General features: G+C 41.7%; 1 protein-coding gene across 1 annotated transcript; it reads right to left on the bottom strand.

Moving 5' to 3' along the window:
• Nucleotides 1-4583: 4583 nt before the first annotated feature.
• LOC106565535 (peptidyl-prolyl cis-trans isomerase FKBP11) lies at nucleotides 4584-20045 on the bottom strand. The gene is made up of 6 exons (XM_014132778.2): nucleotides 19677-20045; nucleotides 19385-19447; nucleotides 18573-18663; nucleotides 18351-18384; nucleotides 18017-18087; nucleotides 4584-4838 (listed from the first exon to the last, which is right to left on the bottom strand). Exons 1-6 carry the CDS (start codon nucleotides 19788-19790, stop codon nucleotides 4630-4632), a joined length of 582 nt encoding a protein of 193 aa, XP_013988253.1. The 5' UTR covers nucleotides 19791-20045; the 3' UTR covers nucleotides 4584-4629.
• Nucleotides 20046-25847: the final 5802 nt, after the last annotated feature.

The raw sequence follows: 25847 nt of genomic DNA, 5'->3' as shown, positions 1-25847 counted from the left end.
CCCTGTCAATGAGAATGGGGGAATGCTTGCTCCTCTTTTTCCTGTAGTCCACAATCATCTCCTTTGTCTTGATCACATTGAGGGAGAGGTTGTTGTCCTGGCACCACATGGCCAGGTCTCTGACCTCCTCCCTATAGGCTGTCTCGTCGTTGTCGGTGATCAGACCTACCACTGTTGTGTCATCGGCAAACTTAATGATGGTGTTGGAATCGTGCCTGGCCGTGCAGCCATGAGTGAACAGGGAGTACAGAACGAGATTGAGCACACATCCGAGGGGGCCTTGTGTTAAGGATCAGTGTGGCGGATGAGTTGTTACCTACCCTTACCCCCTGGGGGTGGCCCGTCAGGAAGTCCAGGATCCAGTTGCAGAGGGAGGTGTTTAGTCCCAGGGTCCTTAGCTTATTGATGAGCTTTGAGGGCACTATGGTGTTGAACTGTAGTCAATGAATAGCATTCTCACATAGGTGTTCCTTTTGTCCAGGTGGGAAAGGGCAGTGTGGAATGAAATAGTGATTGCATCATCTGTGGATCTGTTGGGGCGGTATGCAATTTGGAGTGGGTCTAATGTTTCTGGGATAATGGTGTTGATGTGAGCCATGACCAGCCTTTCGAAGCACTTCATGGCTACAGACTTGAGTCCTACGGGTCGGTAGTCATTTAGGCAGGTTACCTTAGTGTTCTTGGGCACAGGCACTATGGTGGTCTGCTTAAAACATGTTGTTATTACAGACTCGGACAGGGAGAGGTTGAAAATGTCATTGAAGACACTTGCTAGTTGGTCATCGCATGCTCGCAGTACACGTCCTGGTAATCCATCTGGCCCTGCGGCCTTGTGAATGTTGACCTGTTTAAAGGTCTTACTCACATCGGCTGCGGAGAGCGTGATCCCACGGTCTTCCAGAACAGCTGGTCCTCTCATGCATGTTTCAGTGTTATTTGCCTCGAAGCGAGCATAGAAGTAGTTTAGCTCGTCTGGTAGGCTCGTGTTGCTGGAAAGCTCTCAGCTGTGCTTCCCTCTGTAGTCTATACAGGTTTGCAGGCCCTGCACATCCGACGAGCGTCGGAGTCGGTGTAGTACGATTCGAGCTTAGTCCTATATTGACGCTTTGCCTGTTTGATGGTTCGTCGGAGGGCATAGCGGGATTTCTTATAAGCTCCTTAGTCCCGCTCCTTGAAAGCGGCAGCTCTTGCCTTTAGCTCAGTGTGGATGTTACCTGTAATCCATGGCTTCTGTTTGGGGTTTGTACGTACGGTCACTGTGGGAACGACGTCATCGATGCACTTCTTGATGAAGCCAATGACTGATGTGGTGTCCTCCTCAATGCCATCGGAGGAATCCCAGAACATATTCCAGTCTGCACTAGCAAAACAGTCCTGTATTTTAGCATCTGCTTCATCTGACCCCTTTTGTATTGACCGAGTGCTGCTTCCTGCTTTAAATATTTCCTTGTAAGCGGACATCAGGATAGAATTATGGTTAGATTTGCCAAATGTAGGGCAAGGGAGAGCTTTGCATGCATCTCTGTGTGGAGTAAAGGTGGTCCAGAGTTTTTTTACCCACTGGTTGCACATTTAATATGCTGATAGAAATTTGGTCAAGCGGATTTAAGTTTCCCTGCATTAAAGTTCCCGGCTACTAGGAGCGCCTCCTCTGGGTGAGCGTTTTCTTGTTTGCTTATGGCGGAATACAGCTCATTCAATGCTGTCTTAGTGCCAGCCTATGACTGTGGTGGTATGTAAACAGCTACGAAGAATACAGATGAAAACTCTAGGTAGGTAGTGTTGTCTACAGTTTATCATGAGATACTCTACTTCAGGCAAACAATAGCTCGAGACTTCTTTAGATATCGTGCACCAGCTGTCATTTACAAAAATACAGTCTGCTACCCCTCGTCTTACCAGACGCTGCTGTTCTATCCTGCCGGTGTAGTGTATAACCAACCAGCTGTATGTTGATAGCGTTGTCGTTCAGCCATATTAGTTTTGAATGTCCCGTTGGTAGTTTCATCTTCCGCGTAGGTCCTCTGTTTTATTGTCCAAATATTGCACATTTGCTAGCAGAATGAAAGGAAGTGGGGGTTTATTTGATAGTGAAGTGTGTGGTGCTTGTGTAGGCATACAGTACCTTAGTGTGCGTATGTGTGCGTTTAGCAGCCAAACATACAAACCCTTTGACTGACATATGCATACATAGACAACACACTATACACATTCACACTTAAGCATGTGTACTGACTACTCGCTTCCTATACATTCTCAGATTTGCGCTCACACCCTGTGCGATGGTGTGGATAAGGGGGAGAGGCTTCTAAGTCTGGCTGAGATGTGTCATAAGCTGAAGACAGAACATAAGAAAGTCCTGCACTTCTACACCCCTCACTGCTGAGGAGGAGAGCAATGAGAGAGCTAATGCTATGAGCCGCCATCTGAGGAGTTGGCACAGGGATGGGTAATACTGTATTACACACACTGATCTGATCTTCATGACTCTCACCTAACTTCTCATTTATAACCCTGTGTGCTCAGGCCATGCTGGACTAATCGATTCTGGAGTGTTCTGGAAACGTTATAACAAGGTTCTGCTGGACCGGCTGTGTCTGGAAAGGGGAGCTCTGACCTGTGTGACCCAGCAGCTGCGGATCTTATTGCGACGTCATCTCTGTTAGCGACCAGATCCTCCACCATCGCAAGCCCCTGCTGATGGTATCACAGCCACCCTCGCCTTTCAACTGCTGACACCCAACGCAAGCGCCACACTGTCAAGAGGTGGCACATGTTGTGCAGCACATGCAAGCCATCAATCACACACAGCATCACTCATACATGAACTTCAAAAGGGTTTCAAGTTGTATACTGACTAAGAGTAGATAGAACTTCAAACTGGTAGAATGCACTCCTACTGGCAGAATCCTATTCCTTATTCTATTTGTGTCTTACAATAACTATCAAAAATATATATATATATACACTGCTCAAAAAAATAAAGGGAACACTTAAACAACACATCCTAGATCTGAATGAAAGAAATAATCTTATTAAATACTTTTTTCTTTACATAGTTGAATGTGCTGACAACAAAATCACACAAAAATAATCAATGGAAATTCAATTTGCCAACCCATGGAGGTCTGGATTTGGAGTCACACTCAAAATTAAAGTGGAAAACCACACTACAGGCTGATCCAACTTTGATGTAATGTCCTTAAAACAAGTCAAAATGAGGCTCAGTAGTGTGTGTGGCCTCCACGTGCCTGTATGACCTCCCTACAACGCCTGGGCATGCTCCTGATGAGGTGGCGGATGGTCTCCTGAGGGATCGCCTCCCAGACCTGGACTAAAGCATCCGCCAACTCCTGGACAGTCTGTTGGTGGATGGAGCGAGACATGATGTCCCAGATGTACTCAATTGGATTCAGGTCTGGGGAACGGGCGGGCCAGTCCATAGCATCAATGCCTTCCTCTTGCAGGAACTGCTGACACACTCCAGCCACATGAGGTCTAGCATTGTCTTGCATTAGGAGGAACCCAGGGCCAACCGCACCAGCATATGGTCTCACAAGGGGTCTGAGGAGCTCATCTCGGTACCTAATGGCAGTCAGGCTACCTCTGGCGAGCACATGGAGGGCTGTGCGGCCCCCCAAAGAAATGCCACCCCACACCATGACTGACCCACCGCCAAACCGGTCATGCTGGAGGATGTTGCAGGCAGCAGAACGTTCTCCACGGCGTCTCCAGACTCTGTCATGTCTGTCACGTGCTCTGTGTGAACCTGCTTTCATCTGTGAAGAGCACAGGGCGCCAGTGGTGAATTTGCCAATCTTGGTGTTCTCTGGCAAATGCCAAACGTCCTGCACGGTGTTGGGCTGTAAGCACAACCCCCACCTGTGGACGTCGGGCCCTCATACCATCCTCATGGAGTCTGTTTCTGACAGTTTGAGCAGACACATGCACATTTGTGGCCTGCTGGAGGTCATTTTGCAGGGCTCTGGCAGTGCTTCTCCTGCTCCTCCTTGCACAAAGGCGGAGGTAGCGGTCCTGCTGCTGGGTTGTTGCCCTCCTACGGCCTCCTCCACGTCTCCTGATGTACTGGCCTGTCTCCTGGTAGCGCCTCCATGCTCTGGACACTACGCTGACAGACACAGCAAACCTTCTTGCCACAGCTCGCATTGATGTGCCATCCTGGATGAGCTGCACTACCTGAGCCACTTGTGTGGGTTGTAGACTCCGTCTCATGCTACCACTACAGTGAAAGCACCGCCAGCATTCAAAAGTGACCAAAACATCAGCCAGGAAGCATAGGAACTGAGAAGTGGTCTATGGTCCCCACCTGCAGAACCACTCCTTTATTGGGGGTGTCTTGCTAATTGCCTATCATTTCCACCTGTTGTCTATTCCATTTGCACAACAGCATGTGAAATGTATTGTCAATCAGTGTTGCTTCCTAAGTGGACAGTTTGATTTCACAGAAGTGTGATTGACTTGGAGTTACATTGTGTTGTTTAAGTGTTCCCTTTATTTTTTTGAGCAGTGTATATTAATTACAAAATTAAAATAGAGTATTTAATACAATAATAACAAAAAACTCCCTTGTTTTTAATTTTATTATTTAAATAGTTATGTGAGTCTCCTTCATTTCTTCTTGCTCTTCTTGTCCTTGGCCTTCTTCTTTCCTGGCCGCTGGGCATTGGCCTTGTTATAGAGGTAGAGGCCCACCATGCCCAGAAGAGTGGGAACCAGGCCCAGACACACTAGGGGAAAGACATCATTCACCATCTTCTGCCATGGGGTTGCCTGGATCAGTGACATCACCTCCACCTCAAACTCTAGAGCAGCATCAGCTAACAGGACAGATGGAAGAAGAGAGGAGGATCAAGTACTGGGTTTAGGGTTGAAAAATTCCATTAACTTTCCCAATATTCCCAAGTTTTCCTTAAATCCTGGTGGGAAGCTTTCCAGAATTGTGAGGGAATAAGCAGGGAAATCCAGAATCCTCCAATCTGGATTTATGGAAAATCAGGGAATCTTGGAAAGTTTTGCAACCCTAACTGAGTCACATTGTTGTATGTACTGTAAAAAATTTTCCTGTCATTTGTACAGTAAAATAATGGCAGCACAGAAGCCAGTAAATAACTGTATATTTACAGGACCTTTAAAGCAATGCAAATTTACAGCATATTACTAGAACACCTAACTACAGCAACATGCTGTATTTCTAGAATTTACAGTGCATTACTAGAAGAACAGTAATTAGTAAACTGTTGCAGATTTACAGTGCATGCAGCTAGTGCCAACATGTATTTTGTAACAGTATAATTGGAATACAATGTATTTTGTATTTTTACAATACAAAAACAGAGGTGCAAGTAGCCTGCTTAACTACAACAGCATACTCGCTAATGGTAACAATCTTTTTACTTGCTATGACTAATATGTTCTTGTTATTCTACTGTAGTTTAACGCACTGACTGTAAATCACTCTGGATAACATTGTCTGCTAAATGACCAAAATGTAAAAATTAACACTTGCCAAGCACACTCCTGGATATTATTCTAATGAGCTCTGCCCCCCCAAAAGGCCACATTTGATCAAAATACAAATAGTTTGAGGGCAGACCTGATTAGAAATGATACCTAAATGAAGACTTGCAAAGCAAACTGATGGGTAAGTGTGTTAAACTAAAGTTGATAAAAAAATTAAAAAAACATCAGTCATAGCAAGTAAAACGTTTCTGTAACCGTTACTGAAAATGTTGTAGTTAAAGTTTATATTTGGATAAATATAAAGATTATGTTTGGATCAAAGTATGATGACCTAATTATTAAGGGGATAGGGTGACATCACCCTAACACAAATTTTAATACACCAATTGTAACTTGATATTTAAATAAGTACTGCCTTGTAAGCAACATCGGAGAAGGCGTGTTTAAGGAGGGGCGGGGTTTATATAGCTACTCTACTGGTGCTAAAAAGTGACTGTACTGTGTCAAATGTATGGCAAATATATTTACAGTGTATTTGGAAAGTATTCAGACCCTTTGACTTTTTCTATTACACCCTTATTCTAAAATTGATTATACTTTCTCAATCTACACACAATACCCCAAAATGAGAGAGCGAAAACAGGTTTAGACATTTTTGAAAATGTATTAAAAAAAACGAAATACCTTATTTACATAAGTATTCAGACCCTTTGCTATGAGACTTGCATCTGGTTTCCATTGATCATCCTTGAGATGTTTCTACAATTTAATTGTGGAGTCCACCTGTGGTAAATTAAATTGATTGAACATGATTTGGAAAGGCACACACCTGTCTATATAAAAAGGTCCCCCAGTTGACAGTGCATGTCAGAGCAAAAACCAAGCCATGAGGTCGAAGGAATTGTCTGTAGAGCTCAGAGACAGGATTGTGTCTAGGCACAGATCTGGGGAAGGGTACCAAAACATTTCTGCAGCATTGAAGGTTCCCAAGAACACAGTGACCTCCATCATTCTTAAAAATGGAAGAAGTTTAGAACCACCTAGAGACTCTTCCTAGAGCTGGCCAACTAGCCAAACTAAGCAATCGGGGGAGAAGGGCCTTGGTCAGGGAGGTAACCATGAACCTGATGGTCACTGGCAAAGCGCCAGAGTTCCTTTGTGGAGATGGGAGAACCTTTCAGAAGGACAACCATCTCTGCAGCCCTCCACCAAATCAGGCCTTTATGGTAGAGTGGCCAGACGGAAGCCACTCCTCAGTAAAAGTCACAACAGCCCGCTTGGAGTTTGCCATAAGGCACCTAAAGGACTCTTAAGACCATGAGAAACAAGATTCTCTCAAACCAAGATTGAACTCTTTAGCCTGAATGCCAAGCTTCACGTCTGGAGGAAACCTGGCACCATCCCTATGGTGAAGCATGGTAGTGGTAGCATCATGCTGTGGGGATATTTTTCAGCGGCAGGGACTGAAAGACTAGTCAGGATCAAGGGAAAGATGAACAGAGCGCTCAGGACTGCATACTGGGGTGAAGGTTCACCTTCCAACAGGACAACGAACCTAAGTACAAAGCCAAGACAAAGCAGGAGTGGCTTCGGGAAAAGTCTCTGAATGTCTTTGAGTGGCCCAGCCAGAACCCGGACTTAAACCCGATCGAACATCTCTGCAGCAACGCTCCCCATCCAACCTGACAGAGCTTGAGAGGATCTGCAGAGAAGAATGGGAGAAACTCCAAATACAGGTGTGCCAAGCTTGTAGCGTCATACCCAAGAAGACTCGAGGCTGTAATCGCTGCCAAAGGTGCTTCAACAAAGTATTGAGTAAAGGGTGTGAATACTTATGTAAATGTTATGGTGGAAATTACAAGATAGTCAATACGTTTATTTCATCAAATGGTTGTTTTATGCAACAGAATAGAGGGTTCTTATAACTCTATTGTGTCTGTGTGAACTGAAAGTTGGCCTCTGGGAGAACACTGACAGGAGATTTACAATGTCTTTGGGGATACCGCATTCCAGAGCATGAGTTAATGTTTCTGTACTGGGGTAACAGGGGGAGATGGCTCCAGTATGGATTTGGGGGGGCCCAGACACTGGTCTCTACACAATGAGAACTGTTTTTACAGCAGATACTGTATGCTTTGAATTATAAGTATCTTTCATACAAATCTTAACCTTGTGACCCATTCCTTACATCTGGTGTGTGTCATGTAGACGGAAGGAGGATGGACTTTGCTACAAAATGCTGTGGCTCAAACCAGCTCGTTGAGTTCTCAGTGATCACCTCCAGGGGTGATTACCGACCTGCTCCATTACTACACTAATTAAATAATCAAGTTTGATTGTAGAGAAATCTAAAAGTCTCTCCTTTTGATTACAATAATTCCACCACAATGTTTATTTTTTTTTAAATATACAAAAATGTCTAAACCTGTTTTTGCTTTGTCATAATGGGGTATTGTGTAGATCGTTAAAAAAAAAACATTCCATTTTCGAATAAGGGTGTAACTTAACAAAATGTGGAAAAAGTCAAGGGGTCTGAATACTTTGCGGATGCACTATATTTCTCCCCTTTCATCGAGAAGCCCCTGACTGCAGTGTGCAGTTCGGGGCCGGGCTCAACCCTTCCCGTCTCCTTCAAGGTCACCCAAGTTGAGGTTCACGTCGACGGTATCAACATCAACGAAAGCGAATCTTAAATCAAATCTAACCCACATGGATAAAAATCTAAACCATGGAAGTGAGACTGTCATTATGCATAATGTACTTTGTAATATTCATGTTATACCAATGCAGTGGTATATTTTTATATAATCAACTACCGCACCGATGTTAGCATAGCGTTAATTAGCACGTGAGCTAGCTAATTAGCAATGGCACACATTTGCACATGAGCTAGCTAATTGCTTACAATGAGGCAATCTTATTTGGACAAATTTGCCTACTTGAGCAGTAAGCCTAGGTTTACATGTACAGTTATGTAATCGATTTGATCGTTGATTTTCTGTGTTTCTTCAATGTAAGCCTTGTTGTGTTTGGCTGGCTCTAAATGTGTATCGTTGATGCCGACGGCCATTCCCTAAAAGTTACACAGTATATACACAATAATTAAATGCCTACTGCTTATTTTATGCCTTTCTAATTATCATGCCTTTTATGTCTATGCTTATTTTCTTTGATGTATAGAGACACGTTAGTGTTATTGGAGGGCGAGAGTCCCAAAATTAAAAAATGCAGCAGCAGTCAACTTCATCACTGTCCCTTCTGCACATATAAGGCTGAACAATATATGGTCAACAACCACATCAGTCATGCTTCTGTGAGGCACAGAGATACTATTTCTTTCTTTGTTTATTGAATATGATGTTCAGGTTAGATATTTCTTTAAATTATTCCACTGAACTGTACCATTTCATTGTCATTTCTTTATTGAAGAATGTACCTTGTTCACTCCACAGGGCCTACCAAAGCAAGGTTTCTCAAACAATTGCTGGGTGTTTGTTTTGATGGTAAGATGCTGCCTATTCAGTATATTAGTCCACTGTTGTTATTGCTCATACTTTTTCTTGTTTATTATTCTTGACACTTTTTGGGACCCATTTCCTACAGTTTTACACTACATACACAATTCATACATCAAACTCCTGCAGAGCTGTACGCTGATGGGACATGCTGTGACTTCTTGGGGGGGAATGTCTTCTACATCCTGAAATATATTCCTGGGGGGGAATGTCTTCTACATCCTGAAATATATTCCTGGGGGGGGAGATGTCTTCTACATCCTGAAATATATTCCTGGGGGGGGAGATGTCTTCTACATCCTGAAATATATTCCTGGGGGGGAGATGTCTTCTACATCCTGAAATCTATTCCTGGGGGAGGTGGTGGTATTATATTTTACTATTATCATTATGGTTGTTGTTATCATAACTATCAAACTTAACCTACTCTTTGTATGTAATGTATGTCATTCAAACATTATGGTCTGAAGAAGAGGTTGAAAGATGGAAAAAGGCGACGAAAACAAAACACACTACAGGTAGATGTCATGATGAGTGGTATACTCTTAAACCAGTGTTTAAAGACTTAACCCCCCTCTCATATGTTGAGTGGTATACTCTTAAACCAGTGTTTAAAGACTTAACCCCCCCCCCTCGAATATATTTCAGGATGTAGAAGACGTCCCCCCTAAGAGGTCACAGCATGTTACATCAGCATCCAGCTCTGCAGGATCAGGTACTGTATAGGCTATTAGCTAAAGTAAGGTGACCTCTTTTACACACATCCCTAGAGGTTCCCTTACATTACTTAATGACCACAATCTGTTTTCGTTCTAGACGATACTGAAAACAAATTGCATGGTGAACTGGGAGCTGTGAACTGGGTATGTAGTCTACTGTGTATAATGCTGAAGGCTTGATGCATGGTGAACTAGGAGCTGTGAACTGGGTATGTAGTCTACTGTGTATAATGCTGAAGGCTTGATGCATGGTGAACTAGGAGCTGTGAACTGGGTATGTAGTCTACTGTGTATAATGCTGAAGGCTTGATGCATGGTGAACTAGGAGCTGTGAACTGGGTATGTAGTCTACTGTGTATAATGCTGAAGGCTTGATGCATGGTGAACTAGGAGCTGTGAACTGGGTATGTAGTCTACTGTGTATAATGCTGAAGGCTTGATGCATGGTGAACTAGGAGCTGTGAACTGGGTATGTAGTCTACTGTGTATAATGCTGAAGGCTTGATGCATGGTGAACTGGGAGCTGTGAACTGGGTATGTAGTCTAATGTGTGTAATGCTGAAGGCTTGATGCATGGTGAACTGGGAGCTGTGAACTGGGTATGTAGTCTACTGTGTGTAATGCTGAAGGCTTGATGCATGGTGAACTGGGAGCTGTGAACTGGGTATGTAGTCTAATGTGTGTAATGCTGAAGGCTTGATGCATGGTGAACTGGGAGCTGTGAACTGGGTATGTAGTCTAATGTGTATAATGCTGAAGGCTTGATGCATGGTGAACTGGGAGCTGTGAACTGGGTATGTAGTCTACTGTGTGTAATGCTGAAGGCTTGATGCATGGCAAGATATAATAGTTGTGAAGACTTGTTGAGTAGTTATAGATATCACTGAAAACCCCTTTAGTAATAGTGTCTATTGTTTGCATGGTGGTATTGTGAAAGTGGGGTGTAATTTGACTTGATCACCCAATGAGGCACTACTCTTAATATTTATTCTTCCTTTTTCTTCAAGGAAGCAGATGTTCTTCTCAGGGACAGCCTACAGGCAGCAAGGTGGTGCGAACACCTAACATTTAAAGACACCGTTTCCCTCCCAAGTGTAACTGGGATGGACGGGGAAGACGCATTGCAACTCTTAAAGAACTACGGTTGTATGATGGAGGGGGAAGACCACATTACAACTCTTAAAGAACTACGGTTGTATGATGGAGGGGGAAGACCACATTACAACTCTTAAAGAACTACGGTTGTATGATGGAGGGGAAGACCACATTACAACTCTTAAAGAACTACGGTTGTATGATGGAGGGGGAAGACCACATTACAACTCTTAAAGAACTACGGTTGTATGATGGAGGGGGAAGACCACATTACAACTCTTAAAGAACTACGGTTGTATGATGGAGGGGGAAGACCACATTACAACTCTTAAAGAACTACGGTTGTATGATGGAGGGGGAAGACCACATTACAACTCTTAAAGAACTACGGTTGTATGATGGAGGGGGAAGACCACATTACAACTCTTAAAGAACTACGGTTGTATGATGGCCTGGATGAAGAGGAAAATATTATCCTCAAGGAACCATTCATGTTCTCATTACAGTTACAGAGATTATGAGATGTTCTATGTGGAGGCAGTTGACAACAAGAAAATGTTGAGGAGCAGGAGTGAAGCCATTTTTGAGGAGTGGTCAAACCTTGTTTTTGTCTGCTGTGTTAATTGTGTTGTTTAGTAAAGATGACGTAGAAGTCACCCGAGTCTCTGATCTCTTTACTGAAGCTGGTATAACTTAATGTACAGAGCACATTCAGCTTGTCAGTATGTCTATATGGTATAGTCTGTCTCCATTCTCATGAGGAAAATAAGTAGCATTATAAATCAGGATAGGTAGTAACTCTCTCTCTGTGTGTGTGTGTGTGTGTGTGTGTGTGTGTGTGTGTGTGTGTGTGTGTGTATATACACACACACAGAAATTATAATTACAAAGTTATAACATTTATCAAAACAATTTTAACAATACATGACATCCATAACAAGTCTGTTGTTCACTGAAACAATATCAGTAGCTTGTCTCAAATATAGCATGAAGCAAAAAGTGTTACAACTCATGTGCTGGTACCACTTTATATAATATTTCTTACGATCTTCAAAAATGAAATATGTTTGTATTCAACGTGTGCCTTGCAGAGTGTGACTGTCAAACCTCAGATTGACAACATCAACAAAGGGGGGGGGGCATCACAAGAGACATGCTAAACAGAAGTTGTATAAAAAAAAAAAAAAAGTACATCATTGATGCAATTTCAATGTTTGAGTTGCTTTGTGTATCACCAAATTAGCTTGAAATTATTTTACTGCAACACTGCATCCAAGTTTCTTGACATAGGAATCTCAAAGAGCTGTCAGTCAAGGTGAGCTCATGAATATAAGCTCCCCGCCCACTCAGCCTGTCTTTTCGAACTTCCTGGTAGTTGGCCATGACAGAAACATTACTTTCTAAAATATTTAACATTTCTATCCCCCCAAAAATATTATGAGGTATATTTTAGTCACACAAAAGGCTGTTTTACATGGGAATCAGAATGACTGTTCGGACATTTAAGGATAGATTGGTCTTCAAGTTATTTTGTGGTTGTAACAAGATACCTTTTGTTGTATCTTTGCCCAACTCTGGCTAGTGCCAAATATGTTACTGTAATATTCACAGTAACTTGCCACCAGCTTCCTGTAATATAGTACAATACTGTATAATTTGCCTACTATATTGTAAGTAAATGCTACTGTCATTTTTATGTTGGTATTTTACTGTAATTCCATGGGATTGGTGCAAGCAGGTTGGCTACTAGGGATGTCCCAGCAGTGTCTGAATCCTGGCTTAGGAAGGCCACCAAAAATCCAGAAATTTCCATCGCCAATTACAACATTTTACGTAAAAATAGAACTGCTAAAGGGGGCAGAGTTGCAATCTACTGTAGAGTTCTGTCATACTATCCAGGTCTATGCCCAAACAGTTCACGCTTCTACTTTTAAAAATCCATCTCGCCAGAAATAAGTCCCTCACTGTTGCCGCTTTTTATAGACCCCCCCTCAGCTCCCAGCTGTGCCCTGGACACCATATGTGAATTGATTGCCCCCCATCTATTGTCAGAGTTCGTACTATTAGGTGACCTAAACTGGGATATGTTTAACAGGATCTCAGCAATCACTGCTTCATTGCCTGCGTCCGTTATGGGTCTGAGGTCAAACGACCACCCCTCATCACTGTCAAACGCTCCCTAAAACACTTCAGCGAGCAGGCCTTTCTAACCAACCTGGCCCAGGTATCCTGGAAGAATATTGACCTCATCCCATAGAGGATGCCTGGTTATTCTTTAAAAGCGCTTTCCTCACCATCATAAATAAGCATGCCCCATTCAAAAATAAATGTAGAACTAAGCACAGATATAGTCCTTGGTTCACTCCAGACTTGACTGCCCTTGACCAGCACAAAACCATCCTGTGGCGTTCTCAGCGATATGCATCTTCTCAGGGAAGTCAGGAACCAATATACACAGTCAGTTTGAAAAAGCTAACCTTTGCTTTCCTAAACAGAAATTTGCATCCTGCAGCACTAATTCCAAAAATTCCAAAAATGCCCAATGCACTGAGGCTGGGAAACACTCACCACCGATAAATCCACAATAATCAAGAATTTCAATAAGCATTTCTCTACGGCTGGCCATGGAAACACCTGGATACCCCAACCAACAGCTCTGCACCCCCCGCAGCAACTGGCCCAAGCCCACCCTCCCTGCTTCTCCTTCATCCAAATCCAGACAGCTGATGTTCTGATAGAGCTACAAAATCTGGATCCCTACAAATCAGCTGGGCTAGACAATCTGGATCCGCTCTTCCTAAAATTATCCACCGTCATTGTTACAACCGCTATTACTAATCTGTTTCAACCTCTCTTTCGTATTGTCTGAGATTCCTGAAGATTGGAAAGCAGCCGTGGTCATCCCCTCTTCAAAGGGGGAGACACTCTAGACCCAAACTGTTACAGAACTATATCCATCCTGCCCTGCCTTTCTAAAGGTCTTCGAAAGCCAGGTGAACAAACAGATCGCCGACCATTTCGGACTGCTCTTAAATGCTAGTAAAACGAAATGCATGCTCTTCAACCGATCGCTGCCCGCACCCACCCGCCTGACTAGCATCACTACTCTGGACAGTTCTGACTTAGAATATGTGGACAACTATAAATACCTAGGTGTCTGGCTAGACTATAAACTCTCCTTCCAGACTCATTAAGCATCTCCAATCCAAAATTAAATCTAGAATCAGCTTCCTATTTTGCAACGGGACCTCCTTCACTCATGCTGCCAAAAATGCCCTCGTAGGGCTGGCTATCCACCAATCCTTGACTTGGGCGATGTAATTTACAAAATAGCCCTCAACACTCTACTCAGCAAATTGGAGGCGGTCTATCACAGTGCCATCCATTTTGTCACCAAAGCCCCATATACTACCCACCACTGCAACCTGTATGCTCTCGTTGGCTGGTCCTCGCTACATATTCGTTGCGAAACCCACTGGCTCTAGGTCATCTATAAGTCTTTGCAAGGTAAAGCTCCGCCTTATCTCAGCTCATTGGTCAACATAGCAACACCCACTCCTAGCACGCGCTCCAGCAGGTATATTTCACTAGTCATCCCCAAAGCCAACACCTCCTTTGGCCTCCTTTCCTTACAGTTTTCTGCCAATGACTGGAACAAACTGCAAAAAGCTGAAGCCTCATATCTCCCTCACTAACTTTAAGTATCAACTGTCAGAGCAGCTTACCTGCAGCTGTACACAGCCCCATCTGTAAATAGCCCATCCAACCAACTACCTCATCCCATATTTGTTTTTCTGCTCTTTTGCACACCAGTATTTCCACTTGCACATCCGCATCCATCACTCCAGTGTTAATTGCTAAACTGTAATTACTTCGCCACTATGGCCTATTTATTGCCTTACCTCATTTGCACACACTGTATACAGATTTTTCTATTGACTGTATGTTTGTTTATCCCATGTGTAACTGTTGTTTTTGTCGCACTGCTTTGCTTTATCGTGTCCAGGTCGCAGTTTTAAATGAGAACTTGTTCTCAACTGGCCAACTTGGTTAAATAAAAAAATAAAATGTCTATTACAGCATATTATATATCACTTGCACTTCTAGAGGTATAAACAAAGGCTTCCAAACTGGAAATGAACAGACCAAAAGAACTTAGGAAAACACATATAATTACTTGCTGACACTCAGATTTGTCCCTTATACACATGGAAGTTGTATGGGCACTACTACCACATCAGTTCAATTGGTACAGCATTCTCACTAATGGGTACAACAAATATAGCCACTTACAAGGCATGCCTTGAAATATGTTAATGAGCCAAAGATTATTTCCCCTCCCACACCTTTTTCCACAGTGCACCATAATTGACAGATTGCTGCAGTAAATATAAAGCAAAACAGCACTTTGTTAAATTGTATTATTTAATAAAATTTCAGCATATGCTAACAGTGAATATGTAATCATATTGTAATTACATACAGTATACCAATTAATATTTGGTGTTTTACATCACTTGTAAAGGATTTTAAACTGACAGTAGCTAGGTTTCCATCCAATTGGCGACATATTTTCATACGAATATTCTAAAATACGCATCACAACAATATTTCCCACCAGATGTATTTCCATCAAATTGACTTGTTGGGGATAAAAGCCTGTGCGTGAAGCCGTACTGCACATAAAGATACAATTTGCAGTTCAAATCCCATGTACCAAATAATAAATGAAGTTAAATTGTTTCCATCGCATTTACAACTCTACTGATGGTTCTCACATTTTTGTTCGTTTATATAGCAGGTGTGCCCACTGGTATTTCCACATGCGCTTTAGCCAACAGCTCGCATATACAGTGCGGGTATAGTCTGCATGAAGAGATTATTATGGACAACAAAAGCGAGATTATTTGTATTTGTCAAACGGCAGCCAAGCGTCAATGATAATTTCACCATAATAAGACCCTTGATACTTATTGGAATTGAGCATCCAGCTCATAACTTATTTCATCTGTATCCTAATAAACTGCATGCTTTTCCAACGAGTCGTTGTGGGACACACGTCATCGCGTGGCTCCAAGTTTACGTCGATATGACTGGCAGGGCAGTGTCATCAAGGTGAAATGCAGTATTTATTTAGCGTTTGTTTCTTTGTATTATTGAGTGTGTACAATGCTTTCAGAAAGTATTCACATTCTTTGACTTTTTCCACAATTTGTTGTGTTACAACCTGACTTTCAAATTATTATATTGAGATGAGTCACTGGCCTACACACAATACCCCATAATGTCAAAGTGGAATTATGTTTTTTAGAAATGACTTGAGTCAATAAGTATTCAACCCTTTGTTATGGCAAGCCTAAATAATTTCAGGAGTAAAATGTGCTTAACAAGTCACATAATAAGTTGCATGTGTGCAATAAGTGTTTAACATGATTTTTGACTGACTACCTGGCCAGCAGCATACCACCCTGCATTTCACTGCTAGCTTGCCTCGACGCTAAGCAGGTTAGTCCTGGTCGATCCCTAGATGGGAGACCAGATGCTGCTGGAAATGGTGTTGGAAGACCAGTATGAGGCACTCTTTCCTCAGGTCCCCCAAAAATATCCTGATGCCCCAAGGCAGTGATTGGGGACATTGCTGTGTAGGGTGTCATCTTTGGATGGGACGTTAAATGGATGTCCAGACTCTGAGGTCATTAAAGAGTGCATTGCCCTTATCGTAGGAGTAGGGGTTAACCCTTGTGTCCTGGCTAAATTCCCAATCTGGCCCTCATACCGTCATGGCCACCTAATCATCCCCAGCTTCCAATTGGCTCATTCATCCCCCTCTAACTATTCCCCAGGTAGTTGCTGTAAATGAGAATGTGTTTGCAGTCAATTTACCTGGTAAAATAAAACCTAGTCTCTGTACCCAACACATACAATTATTTGTAAGGGCCCTCCGTCAAGCAATGAGTTTCAACCACAAAGACGAGGTTTTCCAATGCCTTGCAAAGAAGGGAACCTAAGCAGATATTGAATATCTCTTTGAGCATGGTAAAGATATTAATTACATTTTGGATGGTGTATCATACATCCAGTCAATACAAAAGAACAGGCATCTTTCCTAACTCAATTGCCGGAGAATAAGATAACCGCTCAGGGATTTCACCAAGAGGCCAATGGTGATTTTAAAACAGTTACAGAGTTTAATGGCTGTGATAGGAGAAAACTGAGGATGAATCAACAACATTGTAGTTACTCCACAATACTAACCTAAATAGGGGTTGGGTTAAATGCAGAAGTTGTACAACTGACTAGGTATCCCCCTTTCCTTAAAAGGACAGAGTGAAAAGGAAACCTGTACAGCACACAAATATTCCAAATCATACATCCTGTTTGCAATAAGGCACTAAAGTAAAACATTTGGCTAAGAAATGAACTTTATGTCCTGAATACAATACATTATGTTTGGGGCAAATCCAACACAACTCATAAAACTGAGTACCACTCTTCATATTTTCAAGCATGGTGGTTGCTGCATCATGTTATGGGTATGCATGTCATCGGCAAGGACTAGCAAGTTTTTTAGAATAAAAACAAACATAATAGAGCTAAGCACTGGCAAAATCCTACAGGAAAACCTGGTTCAGTCTGATTTCCAAAAGACACTGGGAGACAAATTCTCCTTTCAGCAGGACAGTAACCTAAAACGCAAGGCCGAATCTACACTTGAGTTCCTTACTAGGAAGACAGCGAATGTTCCTGAGTGGCCGAGTTAGAGTTTGAACTTAAATTGGATTGAAAATGTATGGCAAGACTTTAAAATGGCTGTCTAACAATGATCAACAACCAACTTGACAGAACTTGAAGAATTTTTTTTAAATAATAAAATGTGCAAATATTGTACAATACAGGTGTGCAAAGCTCTTACAGCTGTAATAACTGCTAAAGGTGATTCTAACATGTATTGACTCAGGGGGTTTGAATACTCATGCAATCAACATGGTGTTTCATTTTTCCAGATTTTTCCCCCACTTTGACATTAGAGTATTTTGTGTAGATCGTTGACCCAAAAAATTTGTTAAATCCATTTTAATCCCACTTTGTAACACAAAATGTGGAAAAAGTCAAGGGGTGTGAATACTTTGAAGGCACTGTATATGATACATATATACAGTATGCGTATGTACGTGTGTGTATATGCACATGTGTTTTTTTAAGTACCTGGGATAGTTGGAGGGTATCCTCTTTTTCCATAGGCAAGGTGTGGTGGAATAGTGGTCTTGATTTTTTGTCTGGAGGAACATAAGACAGAAAAAGCCTATTCTTATAGGTTTGCATGTTTTACACTACTATTTTTGTGACATCCTTTTAACAGTCATTTGAGACAGGATCTTTGTGATTGCTTCACATACTGGAAATAACTATATTTTAAAGTAGTTATCCTAGTTCATATAATATAATTTTTGATTTCCTAGTGAAGTGGTTCTCTTACATAAATTAATGCTACATGTCCCTTTCAAAACGTTGTATTGGCAGACCTTGACTGTTTACTTACCCTTCACAAACTCCTACCAAACTCTGTTCCAGACCTGTTGGAGATACAGTATTTCATGTTATCTTTATACAGTGACTGATGCGATAACAAAAACACTGCACTGCTGGTGTGAGCTAAATCTGAAGGTATATTGCTGTTTGAAACATAAGCTAGTGTTCTTGTTATTTTGTGTAATCAATATCAGGTCTAATACAGGCAATTTGAATAGTTAGGTGATTTTACCAGGGATAACTGTCCTCTTTCCCAGCTCAACAACAAGAGGGTCCCGGGACAGTGATGAGTCAATCACCTTGCCATCAGCAAGTAGTTTACCCTGTTCAGAGCATTGGAACAATATGAATGGAAGAAGCATGTTAAAAGAGGGATTTTGCATGCAAGCAGTGATTAGAATCTAAATAGAAGTTTAAGATGCATTCCCTGCAAGTCACATTAAAATGTTAAACACTTGACAGACTTTTCTCAAATGTCTTTATAGGAGTGGCTGTATGTCAGGTGAGGCAATGGTCAAACTCAAGCATGACGCTTCATGAGTGACGAGTTTCGGTTGGACTACTGCCCTACTCACAGCCGAGCAGGAGTGCTGACGTGTTGCACCTCCCCATCGCAGCACCGAGTAGAACGTCTGGCACGCGTAAAACGTGTCATTTTTTTCGCCACATGGGGTAAAACATTGCAGTTTACTTGCCATCCCAGATATGAATACAAACGATGTGTAATGCAAAATAGAAAGTGTTTTTTTATCTGATAATATTTGATGCCACATTCACGAATTTCCAAGTCTCAAATGAAACACGGTAACTTGTTACTCTGCCACAGACAACATTGTATTGACTATAGTCAAGTTTGACGTGCAATGAATCAGAACCATTTAAAATGCAGAGCACACTTTTGACCAGATTTCATTCACATTTTCCAAAAAAAGTAGTTGACATCTCTCAATAAGCAGGCTAGGTCTGAAGTCAAACAGGGCGGTGCCTATACCTTAGAAATTGAAAATGTTTTTAGGCCATTCATTTCCACTCCTTTTTGCTTACCGTATAGTGGATTTGTAGCGTGTCTCCCATTTCTGACGTTATAGAGCAAGTTTCGGGTTTCACCTTATGTAGGGGAGAAGAAAAAAAGTGAGATATTTGAATTGCAAATAAATACGAATGCATCGTTTTATTACACAAAATATGCGATACATTGACAATTATAACAACCAAAAACTGATACAATGTTTCAATTTGGTCTGAACGTTGCAATGAATGGCATTCGGTTAGTGCAAGAGTCGCCACTTTCCTATCGCTCTATAGCCTACGATAGACAGACAAAGACAGAACTCACCAAGGTTTCCACCAATAACTCTTCCACAACATTTTGCTCGGATTCGCCTTCCTGTGCTGCAACATAAACGAAAGCAGCTAGCAAGACTAGGATGACCCCAGTCTTGGCTTTCATTTTAAATCCGAACTTTTGGAAAACTATCCAACTAACTTCCGTGAAGCCGTAGAACAGCAAGCACCAACGACTGACCACCACAGACAATCGGTCGAATAGAGATTCGGAGGTACTGTGTGTATATATAGGCTAGACGCCAGTTAAGGCTGATGTGTTGTTATAATATGGTGATAACGATGCAGTCGACCCGCGGACCTGTATAGCCGAAGTGACTGCGAAGAGCCCGCCTTAAACATTCCGCCAGCATCCCAGAAGTCAATTGCTGATAGGTAACGGTGCAGTTACATTATTTGTGTCGGTTGAGGGCAGTAGTGAGTCTTCTAAAAGCCTCAGCAGTATCAGTACCCCCTGAAAAAACAGAATTAATATTCCCTTTAAAACCCATAGTGGCCCTCGACGGGGTTTCTTTCATTTACTACAGCGGCTGTGAACGGCCTTGTTTTTCTAACAATAATATGTGTCAGTTTCGCAAAATGATCTTGCAAACAATCTGGTATCGTATTCGCGTGCTGTTGTCATCAACCAGAAACCGGAAACAGGGTATGCTGTCATTTGACTTTTCACCATTTTTTTAAAACTTCATTACAGAAAATGACATCGCCGAAGCGGACATGACTTTTCACTGTGAAAGAGACTGTATATACAGTACCACTCAAAAGTTTGGACACACCTACTCATTCAAGGGTTTTTCTTTATACTTAAAAAAAAAAAACATTTTCTACATTGGAGAATAATATGAAGACATCTAAACTATGAAATAACAGATATGAAATCATGTAGTAACCAAAAAAGTGTTAAATAAATCAAAATATATTTAATATTTTAGATTCTTCAAAGTAGCCACCCTTTGCCTTGAAGACAGCTTTGCACACTCTTGGCATTCTCTCAACCAGCTTCATGAGATAGTCACCTGGAATGCATTTCAATTAACAGGTGTGCCTTGCTAAAAGTTAATTGGTGGAATCTATTTCCTTCTTAATGCATTTGAGCCAATCAGTTGTGTCGTAACAAGGTATACAGAATAAAGCCCTATTTGGTAAAATAGCAAGTCCATATTATGGCAAGAACAGCTCAAATAAGCAAAGAGAAACGACAGTCCATCATTACTTTAAGACATGAAGGTCAGTCAATCCAGAACATTTCAAGAACTTTTAAAGTTTCTTCAAGTGTAGTCGCAAAAACCATCAAGCGCTATGATGAAACTGGCTCTCATGAGGACTGCCACAGGAAAGGAAGATCCAGAGTTACCTCTGCTGCAGATTACAAGTTAATTAGAGCTACCAGCCTCAGAAATTGCAGCCCAAATAAATGCTTCACAGCGTTCAAGTAACAGACACATCTCAACATCAACTGTTCAGAGGAGACTGTGTGAAGTCAGGCCTTCATGGTCGAATTGCTGCAAAGAAACCACTACTAAAGGATACCAAAAAGAAGAGGAGACTTGCTTGGGCCAAGAAACACGAGCAATGGACATTAGACCTGTGGAAATCTGTCCTTTGGTCTGATGAGTCCAAATTTGAGATTTTTGGTTCCAATCGCCGTGTATTTGTGAGACGCAGAGTAGGTGAACGGATGATCTCTGCATGTGTGGTTCCCACCGTGAAGCATGGAGGAGGAGATGTGATGGTGTGGCGGTACTTTGCTGGTGACACTGTCGTGATTTATTTAGAATTCTAGGCACACTTAACCAGCATGGCTACTACAGCATTCTGCAGCGATACACCATCCCACCTGTTTTGCCCTTAGTGGGACCATCATTTGTTTTTCAACAGGACAATGACCCAAAACACACCTCCAGGCTGTGTAAGGACTATTTGACCAAGAAGAGTGATTGAGTGCTGCATCAGATGACCTGGCCTTTAAACAGTTTGGAAAATTCCAGAAAATTCTGTAATGGATTTAGATGCTTCTGATAGTCTAATTGACATCATTTGAGTCAATTGGAGGTGTACCTGTGGATGTATTTCAAGGCCTGCTTTCAAACTCAGTGCCTCATTGCTTGACATCATGGGAAAATCTAAAGAAATCAGCCAAAACCTCAGAAAAACAATTGTAGACCTCCACAAGTCTGGTTCATCCTTGGGAGCAATTTCCAAACACCTGAAGGTACCATGTTCATCTGTACAAACAATAGTACACAAGTATAAACACCATGGGACCACGCAGCCGTCACACCGCTCAGGAAAGAGACGCGCTCTGTCTCCTAGAGATTAATGTACATTGGTGCGAAAAGTGCAAATCAATCCCAGAACAACAGCAGAAGATGCTGGAAGAAACAGGTACAAAAGTATCTATATCCACAGTAAAACGAGTCCTGAAAGGGCACTCAGCAAGGAAGAAGCCACTGCTCCAAAACCGCCATAAAAAAGCCAGACTATGGTTTGTAACTGCACATGGGGACAAAGATCATACTTTTTGGAGAAATGTCCTCTGGTCTGATGAAATACTGTTTGGCCATAATGACCATTCTGTCTCCTGTCTCCTAGTTTTTCACAATTCCTGACATTTAATCCTAGTAAAAATTCCCTGTCTTAGGTCAGTTAGGATCACCACTTTATTTTAAGTATGTGAAATGTCAGAATAATAGTAGAGAGAATTATTTATTTCAGCTTTTATTTCTTTCATCACATTCCCAGTGGGTCAGAAGTTTACATACACTCAATTAGTATTTGGTAGCATTGTCTTTAAATTGTTTAACTTGGGTCAAACGTTTCAGGTAGCCTTCCACAAGCTTCCCACAATAAGTTGGGTGAATTTTGGCCCATTCCTCCTGACAGAGCTGGTGTAACTGAGTCAGGTTTGTAGGCCTCCTTGCTTGCACACGCTTTTTCAGTTCTGCTCACAAATTTTCTTTGAGGTCAGGGCTTTGTGATGGACACTCCAATACCTTGACTTTGTTGTCCTTAAGCCATTTTGCCACAACTTTGGAAGTATGCTTGGGGTCATTGTCCATTTGGAAGACCCATTTGTGACCAAGCTTTAACTTCCTGACTGATGTCTTGAGATGTTGCTTCAATATATCCACATAATTGTCCTATCCTCATGATGACATCTGTTTTGTGAAGTGCACCAGTCCCTCCGGCAGCAAAGCACCCTCAAAACATGATGCTGCCACCCCCATGCTTCACGGTTGGGATGATGTTCTTCAGCTTGCAAGCCTCCCCTTTTTTCCTCCAAACATAACGATGGTCATTATGGCCAAACAGTTCTATTTTTGTTTCATCAGGCCAGAGGACATTTCTCCAAAAAGTAAGATCTTTGTCCCCATGTGCAGTTGCAAACCGTAGTCTGGCTTTTTTCTGGCTATCTGGGGGATATCTGGGGGGCTCCCAAGTGGCGCAGCGGTCTAAGGCACTGCATCTCAGAGCTTGAGGCATCACTACAGACACCCTGGTTTGAATCCAGGCTGTATCACAACCGGCCATGATTTGGAGTCCCATAGGGTGGCACACAATTGGCCCAGCGTAGTCCGTGTTTGGCCGGTGTAGGCAGTCATTGTAAATAAGAATTTGTTCTTAACTGACTTGCCTAGTTAAATAAATGTTAAATAAAAAAAACCTGGCTAAAATGCTTGCTCGCTAGCCTAACTTCCTTTCATGGGCAATGATACACCAGGCCAGATAATTAACATTAGCCTAATGTTACTACATCTAGCTACCTGTTGAACTTCCATCCTCTCAGGCCAGGGGCACAATGTATGAATGTATTGGTTGGATTAGAATCGTTGTTATAATCATTGGCCAGTACAGAGAATTAATTAAAACCACAATTCCAAATCCCTATCTCCATCCATAACTAATTTAGGAAAGAGACGATTTTAGCCAGCTAGCTAGCCTCCGGAGTCTAACGACACAATGAAATGCAACAAATATTTTTTTTTGTCAATGATCTTTGGCTTCTAATGTGATGTTACTGGTGTGAATCCAAATCCAAACTGGCTTCACTTGACACTTTTTTTGTGGTGCGCAAGGAGCATTCACAGCTGAGCTCACTCAGTTTAGCTCAACACTCATTGGCTATTATTATTGATATTTTTATCAAGGGAGGCCAAATGCTCGCTGGCTTCCCTTGCACTCAATGCTACGAGAGGCAACAATGTCATACTATTTTTGACCAGACAGCATAGATGAGCTATACATACAGAGACAGAGGGGTGTTGTTTTGTTCACTTGGATACTTTCTCCGGTGAGATACATTCAGCCTCTTGCGAATTGAAGGACATTTATGAAACAGAGAGATTTAAGATACATTATATTGTATGTTTTTTCTTGGTCATTTTTTTGGGGAAGCCTGGCTTCCCCTAGCATCCTTGAATACACACCACTGGTTAGTTGTATGCCCTCCCATGCTTCCACTGTGATCAGGTGAATATACAGTACTTAATAATGGGGATATGGACTGGTCTCCTCTAACCTACGTAATTGTGCTAGCACTGCATGGCCTAACTGCACTGCTTTCTGTGTAATAGATAGTCACAATAGATAGCTGGATGCTTATATTGCCAACAGTTAAAATACAGCTTCTCTCACACTCAATGTATTGTCCTATAACTGGATAAATAGATGCATCACTGCTGGGTGTCTCTTTTAGCCAAGTGGTAAGGTGTGTGATGTCAGTATTGGAAATGATGTCCTGTAGTTTGACTCAGACACTAATACATGAAGATGTGCACACCTCACCTCACTAACACAAGTTGCTACTGCTTGCCTACCTGCCTGTCCTAGTTAGGAGTCAAACTGCATCATGCTGCTCTTACTTGAGTTCCTTTTGTCTCAGTGTTGAGTTGGATCAGGGGAAGACGTAAGGGTCCAAGTTGATAGCTGAGTATAATTGAATTTGACTCTGGCTGATGTATTTATTAAAGACGGTGTCTATTTTATTTGATGTTCATTTAATGTATTTAATCAATTGTTTGCACAGTTTGTTACTTACAAATAAGCAGGGTGAAACAATTTATCTTTATATTTGTCCTCTTTTTCAGGGGTCCTTTCTTCAATTTGACATGCCAGATACTGTATGTTAACACCTAAAGCTAATAACAATATAAATGGAATTCACTGAGAATATTCACTGCATTACCAGAACAATACCGGATCTCAAACTTCCCTCTAATTGTATTCTCTCAGGAATCATGAACTCAAACAGTCTGATTTAGCTACTTGTCCAGATGTAAGCCATTCTACAACCACTGATACCAGCCAAACTCAGAGTTTACTGTCAAAAACACTATTTTTGGTGAGTGTTGTAATATTTAACACTATTATACAGTATACTGTATCTACCTAACAAACCAAACTGTCAAATATTCACATACAGTGCCTTCAGGAAGTATTCATACCCCTTGATTAAATATAATTTTTTAATTCACCCATCTACACACAATACCCCATAATGACAAAATGAAGACATGTTTTTAGACATTATTGCAAATTTCTTGAAAATGAAACACAGAAATATCAAATTTACATAAGTATTCACATCCATGAGTCAATACTTTGTAGAAGCACCTTTGGCAGCGATTACACCTGTGCGTCTTTCTGGGTAAGTCTAAGAGCTTTCCACACTGAGATTGTGAAACATTTTCCCATTATTCTTTTCAAAATTCTTCAACCTCTGTCAAATTGGTTGTTGATCATTGCTGGACAACCATTTTTAGGTCTTGCCATATATTTTCAAGTAGATTTCAACCTCTCCAAAGTGTACAAATGTGGTAATTGCACTCTTTTTGCACACTGGATGTGCCTAAAAGTTATTGTTCACTATCAAACTAAATTTCTACAACACCAACCTCTCTCAAACATTGTGGTGGTGTCGGGGGACATACAGGGGATATGGATGCCTACAGCGCGTAAGCAGGCAACATCATATTTATTATGCGCAAAGATATAGTCACTCGGTGGACATTTGATGTTTCCATTAAGTCATACATCAGATAATATTGGCAATAGGCTATATTTGTTCCTACCAACCTAAGGATTCATTTGATACCCCCCCATGTAGCTATAGCACAGACCAAATCGAAGATTACCCTGTAAGATATTTGCTGTTTGGTGAAAA

This window comes from Salmo salar, chromosome ssa12 (assembly GCF_905237065.1).
Source record: "Salmo salar chromosome ssa12, Ssal_v3.1, whole genome shotgun sequence".
NCBI classification, from domain to species: Eukaryota; Metazoa; Chordata; class Actinopteri; order Salmoniformes; family Salmonidae; genus Salmo; species Salmo salar.
The sequence above is the reverse complement of the archived record's forward strand: the minus strand, read 5'-3'. Positions and strand labels throughout refer to the sequence as shown.

What these genes read in the sequence shown, in the direction of transcription:
- LOC106565535 (XM_014132778.2), bottom strand. Translation starts at nt 19,790, where the DNA reads ATGAAAGCCAAGACTGGGGTCATCCTAGTCTTGCTAGCTGCTTTCGTT. An exon ending in TTGGTAGGAGTTTGTGAAGG is followed by an intron (nt 18,088 to 18,350) that starts GTAAGTAAACAG and finishes ATGTTCCTCCAG; the next exon opens with ACAAAAAATCAAGACCACTA. An exon ending in ATACCCTCCAACTATCCCAG is followed by an intron (nt 4,839 to 18,016) that starts GTACTTAAAAAA and finishes CTGTCCTGTTAG; the next exon opens with CTGATGCTGCTCTAGAGTTT.